Source organism: Limulus polyphemus, unplaced genomic scaffold (assembly GCF_000517525.1).
Source record: "Limulus polyphemus unplaced genomic scaffold, Limulus_polyphemus-2.1.2 Scaffold138, whole genome shotgun sequence".
In the NCBI taxonomy this organism is placed as follows: Eukaryota; Metazoa; Arthropoda; class Merostomata; order Xiphosura; family Limulidae; genus Limulus; species Limulus polyphemus.
Window position 1 is genome coordinate 963,246 of NW_013665748.1, and position 9,125 is coordinate 972,370.

The 9,125-nt window shown below is 32.3% G+C and overlaps 1 protein-coding gene across 1 annotated transcript in view; it reads right to left on the bottom strand.

Moving 5' to 3' along the window:
- The window catches only part of LOC106474334 (tetratricopeptide repeat protein 39A-like), a 55,401-nt gene that overhangs the window by 8,450 nt on the left and 37,826 nt on the right, over positions 1-9,125 (bottom strand). Inside the window, exons 10-12 of the mRNA XM_013935028.2 lie at positions 6,428-6,519; positions 2,378-2,539; positions 719-836 (exon numbers count right to left, since the gene is read on the bottom strand). Of these exons, the coding sequence (XP_013790482.2) occupies positions 719-836; positions 2,378-2,539; positions 6,428-6,519 (372 nt within the window). The remainder of the gene's footprint in view (positions 1-718; positions 837-2,377; positions 2,540-6,427; positions 6,520-9,125) is intronic.

Genomic DNA, 9,125 nt, shown 5'->3' on the forward strand with positions numbered 1-9,125 from the left:
GCCTTTCACTCGTCAATCGGAAAGGTGTTCTTCTCCACAACAATGCACATCCACACGTGGCACGTTTGACGCAACACAAGATATGGCACCATCAGATTACCATCTTTTTCGTTCGCTGCAACATCATCTTAATGGGAAAACGTATGCAAATATGGGGGGTGTTAAAAAGGACATCGACATGTTTTTTGCTTCAGTGCCAAGTGATTTCTTTAACCAGGGCATTAACAACCTAATTGTAAGATGGAAAAGCATAACCGATAAAAATGGAGACTATTTCATTTAATAAATGTTTTGTTTTGATATACATGTTGTTTGGGATTTTTAACTAAAAAAAAGCGACATTAATTTCTCGACGACCTAATATGTCCAAAAGAGCAGGTTGACTGCAGGTGAAGTGAAGAAAACATGTCCATCTGGAAAGCTTAACATGCCCACCAGTGGGAGATGGCGTGAATACGCTGCTGATCCACTACTCTTAGGAAGTACTGAGTTTTAAAGTGCCAAAACATCCATTGACAGGTGGCACTTAGCTGATGATCCTGCTGGTGTCAGCACTGAAGGTAACTACAATGTTCAGCCTTTGTTTGTTGAATTAATTCTACCAGTAAATTGTAGATGAAGAGGAACTGACTAACCCTTGTATTGCTACATACTTTCCTTTAAACACATGACTACAATGGTCGGGATAATATCTATAAATACATCTAAACATGTTTACCAGAAGAGGTAATGAAAGACTCCATTCTTGTCTGAAGAACTTTTCTGTTCTGTTCACGCAAAACTTCTCAATTGGAACAGTCTTTCCTGCTAATCTTTGCTTTAGCTCTGGAACTTTCCTACAACAATACAAAAATATTTACAATTAAAAGGAATACTACGAAACGTGTGTAATGATTTTAACGTTATATTCCTTTTAATTATAAATAGATGTTTTACACACAAGTGCCGTTTTAAATGATTTAATACAAAAATATTTCAAACATTCACCTCTTTATAAAAATTACACAGCTTAAAAAGTAAAAAAAACAAAAAAACCTACTTTTTTGGAAACTTATTTTTGTTCATTTTAAACTAGTGGATATCGTGAAGATATAAAATATTGCACTCTACAGATGATAATAAACAATCTTTTTATTTCTGTCAACGTTTTGCTATTGTGATTTCATCAGGGCTAACAGTACAGTTCATATACTACTAGCTTCGATGAAGCTGCAATGGCGAAACCTTTGCAGAAATGTTTTTATTATTATTATCTGGAAAGTAAAGGTCGTTTTTTTTCTAACCATATGGTCAGAAATGTCTAAATTTCTTCAGTTATGTACTACAAACTCTTAAAAACAAAAAAATATATTATAATTAAATTGGGAATAAATGATAAATACAGATGGAAGTTTAAGTAAATAATCAATCGTGTATTCTTTGGATTTGGATAATTTAAATTGGAATATTTCTTCTTGTCTTTGAGATTAAATTATTATAACCAGAATTAAATTAACGTTCCTCCTAATATGCAGTTTCAAAAAATGTTGGCAAAATCAACTTCAGTTGAATTAATCCTCTTAATGAAAATTAAAACCTGGCTCGAGTTCCAAATTTAGTACACTATATCCCAAAGATAAGAAACTTTCAATATAGGCGTTGGAACGGGAGGCTACGGACCCTTCCCATTTTCAATACGGGGGGGAGGGAATGACCCATTTCGCTATCTCCCATAAATTTCCATAGGTTTTTGATTTGCCTAACTTGAACAGAGTTCTTGGTTCAGAATAAATACTAATTCAAAATAGGTGCACACTCTAAAATTAATTTGGAAGCTCAAGATAGACAGATGAAAAAAAAAGAAGATAAAGGGATTAAAACTGTCGTTGTTGCCTTTTAGCACAATAGTTATCTGTGCTCTGTCCACCGCAGGTAAACAAACCACGGATATTAGCGTTGTAAGTCCGTAAAGTTATCGCTGACTCATCAGGAAGGAGGGTGGGGGCAAGATTAAGGTAAAAAATATAAGGTATGTAAATACGTCTTATTTTCACATTAATTTTGCTTATATTTACATCAAGGTTCCATAATATCTTGACCCCCACTGCATAAAAATATGCCCAAAGTGCTACTTCAATAGTAAACATTTTCCCGAAAAGTATGGTACCGAATCCCTTAAATTCTTGTCTGCCTTCAACAAGAGCTCTTCTGATAAGCTTGGTCCACTTTCATCTGGCCTCCCCCCCCCCTCATAGTTTGTTCCGACACCTATGTTCAGCAATAAAAAAAAAACACTCAATAAAAATATATTTTAAAAAATTAATATTTTTAATGGACACAAAGTTTAGATAAAAACTATAAAATTGGTTTTTGATAACCCTAGATTTCCCAGACTAACTTGAGCACGTTAGTGACTTCCTCCATTAGGCTATTATCTCCATCCTGCATCTGCATATACAAGAAACAGCCATAAAGGTAGGAATAAGTGGCCGGTGACCAGCGACACTCTTTACGCATTATATCACAGCACTTCGCCGCATTAACCCAGTCACATTTGTAGCTATAAGAGAGTATAAAATGCCTTTACTACAAATTCATTTTACTTCATTTTGTGTGTACAATACATTTATTATTTCAAATTCTAAAGTACATACATTACCATACACACATGCACAACTAAAGTTACAAAAGTGTTACGATATCTTGATATTATTCATTTTGCTTTTATATCTTAAAGCTGCTCTTCAACTACTTGATAGAACTTTTATAAGTACATAAATTAGCTTTAAACATTTTTTGTTTGTCTGTGCATCGGAAGTTGAACAGGATTCGAGCCACGAAATTTCGCTGAATAAACCCCAAACGTTCAGCTTTCAGAGTGTTATAACTGTAACAGTCAATCCTACTATTCGATTAAGAGTAGTCACGTTGGCAGTAAGCACTGTCTACTGCTGTTTTCCTTGTAGTAATTCATCCTTAATTAGGAATGGCTATGCCTGAACCTTAGGGTCAATGACCTAGCCAACAAAGTCCATGTTTCACATAATATCAGTCACATCCATTATTCGTCCGTAATGTGTTAATGTGCTTTTGATAAATGAAGCTCTGGATCATTATACTTTACACCAAAAACATAATATGTGTACTCACTTTGAATTACTTCTCTTTACAACAAAAAAGCATAATTTGTGGACCCAACTTTGAATTAATTACACTTGAGATCAAAAACAGTATATGTGGACTCCACTTTGAATTGGTTACACTTTAGATCCAGTTTGTATAGTGTTGATTCTGTTTAACTGATCCGCTGATGTGAACAAACATGTGATACTTGAGCTTCCAGAAATTTAGGAAACTTGTAGAGTCTTACAGTGGAAATTAAAAAAAAATCAATTTTTTAAAATTCCTCTGGGCAGTATTAAAATATTTATTTAATTATCATATTCCTGCGATTTATGAACTTTCTATTTTGGATACTAGTGTTTATCTGGTAGCTTTACGAGTCAGAATTTGGTCGTCATTATCAATCAGTTAGAAGTAAGATCAAAAGACAAAGTCTCGAAATTATATTAAGGCAACTAACAGACACTCGTATAGTCCTTTATGTGTTATTCCAATGTACGTACTAAAAAAATTGTGCTAGATTATGAGGTGAATGAAGGCAATGATTCTGAAATACAATCAAAAACATTTGGTTAACATTCTGCAGGTAAATTACAGGTATGAGAAAGGAGTTGAAATGGAGAAAGCGAGATAAACAATTTTGAATCAAGAAGTCCATAGAAACTGCTTTACGTGCAATTAAAATCATAGTTGAAGTTCTAGTTTAATATCCAACGAAATAAATGATCAGGTGAATGAAATGTGGAACTCGAATAACACTAGTTAGATAGAATTCGTAAAGAGGCGATACTTAAGCGGTGTTCAGAGACTGAAAGAAAAAAAGCAGGATTGAAACCGACTTATTGATAAATATCAGAGAAATGATTAGGACCAACATTTTAATTGCTAGATATTTCCTTGTCAGAATAAGACATACGGGGAAGTGTGATCACGTATTTTTGTGACACACTGCAAGACACAGTGCGAGATTTCACGAATTGTATGTCTATACATAGGCGTAATTTACACGGAAAACGAGAGGACATGTTCTCCTTACTTTTTCTTTAACGAAAGATTGTAGCACTTGAGCTTTGTTTGTTTGTTTATTTAAGAGCAAAGCCACTTTGTGCCATCTAACGGAGCTCTGTTTTACCTCATGTGAGGTAGTTGGTCTCCACTCAGGGATCAGCGCCTGGCGGCGCAACACCTGGCATTGTCATCTAATACTCAATTGAACTCCGATACTCCTACAGAATTAACTATAAACGAAGTTTGTGAAGCAGTAGAACTAATTAGAAAATGTTAAGCTAACTCAGTGAAACGTTTTATTCCTTATTTCTGCATTAAAAACTTGAGAATCTAAACCATTTTCTCATTTCTAGTTTAAGTAATTCTCGTATGTAAGCAAAATAATTAGAAGATTTAAAATCTTCAAGTTGTGATAAACTCTGTGCAAAATGTTTTAGAGTCATTAGAATTTATATTGCAGTAATTTTATATTTTAAGCAATGGAAAATATCTTTCCTATAATTACACTCGTATTGTTGTTTGGGCCGTTTATGTTCCCAATTGAATTAAATGCTATTAAAATATACTTTATGAAAAACCTTCTTTATTGAAATAAAACCGAAAACTTCTTAGAATAAATAAAGTAGATTTTCGGAAATCTTCTTCAACAGTAGACAACATATTTATTTTAAGATGTACGGTTGATAAGTCTTTGTACCTTAAATGAAGTAGATAGTCCGAGCATTTCAGGAATTTTATTCAATTAGATTTGTTTGTTTGTAGTTATGTACAATACTACACAATGGGCTATCTGTGCTCTGCCCACCACGGGTATCGAAATCCCGTTTCTAGCGTTGTAAGTCCGCAGACATACCGCTGTGCCACTGAGAGTCATTCAATTAGAAGAAATTATCTACTCAGAACATTGCTTTATTAAGATATTGGTGGTAAGGTTTTAAAGGCTTTTTTTGTTTGTTTATTTTAGAGCAAAGCATCATCATTTGGCTATCTGCTATGTACAACACGAGAAATCAAGCCCCGAATTTTAGAGTTGTAAGTCCATAGACTTACTGCTGTCACATCCGGGGACTTTTAAAAGCAATAAAAATCATGCATATTGAACTAAATCCTAAAATATTTCGGCTGTTTTACAGGAAAGTGTTTGTTTGTAGTTAAGCACAAAGTGGGATATCAGTGCTGTGACCACCACGATTATCGAAAACGATTTTTAATGTTGTAAGTTCGTAGACTTGCTGCTGAGCCATTGGAATCATGTGTATTATTAACTTGACGCTTTATAATATTTCTGAGCTATTTGTTGGACTTCCTATCTAAATGGAACATTCAGAAAATTGTAAAGAAGAAGTTTTTACTGATTTTTGCTGATGATTTACTTTTCGTTATTAAGGTCAGAAAGTCGATCACTGAAGTTACTGAGAAGTTTTCAATGTTGTGGGAGTTTTATATTAATTTAAACGAATCAGAAGTTATTGTGTCTCGAAATGGATGTTTTAAAAAAATGATTATATACCGGAAATTGGATGGTATGGATATGAAGGTGACTGTACATTACAAGTATCTAGGAATTTAGAGAAAACCAAGCAAGTAAGTTATGTTTTACTGCAACAAATAATAAGATTGCTAAACAAGTAGAATCCGTAATACTGAATTTCTTGTAAAAATATTTGATTTGTAAATCTTGTCAATACTGAATTATGGTATAAAGTCTATGTATTTAAATTTTTTTAAATCAGCAAATGAGAAGTTAGAAATGACAGAAAAACTACGAAAAAGCTAACATATTTTAGAATTCTTAAGTATAGGTTTAGATTAAAAAGATTAGAATATTTATCCAAAGTTAAACTACTTAGTATTGAAAAACGTCATTAAAAGTAGAAGAGGGGTTAGATGTTAGATATCAATGTTACGTCGACGCTGTATAGTATGGTAAATGAAAATATAAGTTTTTACTGAAAGTGTTGCAATGTTTCCAAACAACTGAAATTTAATATACGATTCGTTTATCATAATATTGTAATGTAAAATTTACGCTTAATGCTGAGCTGTTTAATTAATTGTTTCGTCAAAAGTATAAGGATAATGTAGAAGTTAAGGTGGAGATTGTTTTTCTGAGACTGTTAACCGGACCTCAAAGCTGCGGGTCCCTGCACATAGAAATATTTCTTTTCAACTTTATTTGTTATATTGGGAATAAGGTCGTGTTTTAATATTTTTAAAGCCTTAGTCTAAAACATATTATTAACAATTAGAGATGTTTAAATCACTAGAAAATATAACATGTGCAACTGGTGATATAAGAAGTAACAGTTAAGCTCACCAGTAACACCATATCTTCTCCCAGAAACACATGTAATGGAATTGTCTCCATTCCTGCTGTACTTTAATGCTCTGTTCATATAACTGTATAGCCTGAAACAGAATATAAACTGTATTCATTATCATGCAATCTAATGCGAAAGTAAATTTGCAAACTGAAATCTTCTTTAGACGAACTTACACCAGTCTGAAGCAGAAAGTAAACTGTAATGTGAAATCTTTGCGATTTCTACATAATTATATATATCCTTAAACAGAAAATTGTCTAGCTTTATGAAGATAATCAACTATAATACGAAACTTTCTATAATTCTATAGCAGAAACAATCTCTAATGTGAATCTTTTTCTTTCGGGATTACATGGTTGGAAGCAAAAAATAAATTGTAATGCGAACATTTAGTTAGTTGATCTTGTATCCTGAAACAGAAAATAAATTGTAATGCGAATATTTTGTTAGTTGATCCTGTATCCTGAAACGGAAAATAAATTGTAATGCGAATATTTTGTTAGCTGATCCTGTATATCCTGAAACAGAAAATAAATTGTTATGCGAATATTTTGTTAGTTGATCCTGTATCTTAAAACAGAAAATATATTGTAATATCAAATGATGACAGAGCTTATGATCAACACTGCTAGGATGAGATCGAAATTTCTTTCATGAAACGTGTCTTCTTCACATCTTCCTAATTATAATAAAGGTTGATCTAGAGTTTTACTAAACGAAGCAACTCTTCAACCATGGGTAATGTTTACTTCTTTTCAAGACATCAATTATGCCATTTGTTTGTTACAAATACATTACAAAAACTTTAAAAATTAAATTTCAATGTGTATCAGTACTCTAACACAAACATGATTACATTCCTTGTTTGCTAAAACTACTGTATTACAACAAGGAGATTTGCAATGTAGATATGTCACTAGGATTGTAGTATAAGGTAAGTCGTGACCACATTGGTAATCAGTAAAATAATAAAAATAGTAAAACTTATTTAAAATCAATGATGGTTACCATCGGTGATAACTACCTTATATAACCAATGTTTAGATGTTCAGTATTGAATGGTTTATCCATGTCTAAAAATATATTAATAGGCTTGAGCTAATGAGAGATGATACACCTAGGTGGACCCTTCACCTAGGTTAGTTGATCTTTAGTATTATTCTACAACTATAAAAAATATATTGTACACAGACTATATCAAGATGTTGGTGATTCCTCATGTTCAGCATTAATTTTACTAAATGCAAAACAAATATATTTCTTATTTGTAATGACCTTAGTAAGGAGCTTTTGTTTATACCCAAATTTCCATACTTTTTCATTGCAAATTCCTTACGTTTTATGATGTCAATAATGTTCTTTTCTACATCGTTGATTTTGCTGCTACAATATTTCTGTAATTGATAAAAGTTTTTCATACTTCTTTTAGTTTGTTATTATTATTATAATCTCACTATACTTCTTCAATAGTGTCTTCAATCAAAATATATTTGTTCTTAATTCTTGCTGCTCCCGAGCTCAATCCCCAATAGTTGAGCGGTAAATCTCAGGACTTTTAACGCTAAAAATCGGGTTTCAAAACCTGCTGTAGGTAAAGCACAGATAATCCATTCTGTAGCTTTATGCTAAGTAACAAGCAAACAAGTTTATCTTGTATGAAGTTAAGATCCACTATTCTTGGTCTTCTTTTCAGTTTCTGTAATTTTATTCTTGGTTTTTCTTTAATTTCATGCCCATTTCGTCTTAGTTTTATTTTAAGCTTCTATCCCTTTTTGCTTGTTCTATTTCACTATTTTATCACTTCCAACATATTTTCGATATAACTTCGAGCACATGTCGTCGTGTCATATTCAATTTGAAGTTCAGTATGGATTCTATTTTGTTTTCACCAAAATAATCCCACTCCTGACAACACAACTGTAATGTTTTCTATCGTTGAGCAAGGTTCTTTTTAATAGAAAGGAAAGAGTTTTATTCCTTCCACCATAAGGTGTATAACAACAAGATTGCTGATCGATTGCCATAACTCAAATAAAATTTAAGTCACTTAATTGTTAACTTTTATCTCGTAACTACGGCAGAAACTCAAAACTAGCTGAATAACACACTCGCTAACTCAGTAACTGATCTATAACACTCTACAGACTAAGTAACTAGCTAAATGATTAACTAACCGACTACCTAATTCTCCAATATTTATGTCTTAAGGTATCCCCCCCCCCAAGTCTCCAGAAAATTAGAGACGTCACGTCAAAGCTAGACACTCGATAAATTTCTAGACTGCCAAAACTTCCTCTAGTAATAATACAAAGCGTTTACATTGAAAGCGTTTATATATATATAGAGAGAGAGAGTACTGAACAAACACTTCACTCCTTCTTACCTCAAAATGAAGGAGAGTTTTCCTTCTTATAATCAGTGAAAACTAAAATATCGTAATATGAAACAACTATGCTTATAAATACAATGATATGAAACATTCGTTGTAAGTTAGACTAAATTTAAAGTCTAGATTTCCATGATATAACGGATTGTGGAAAAATATCCGTAATGAAATGTAATTTGAATAATATGAGCTATGATGAGAAACTTTTAAACAAATCGACTTGTTTTCTCTAAAATATTAACAAACTTATGTCGACATATTTATGAAGTTAAAGGGCTTCCTAATGGAATGTATAATATATTATA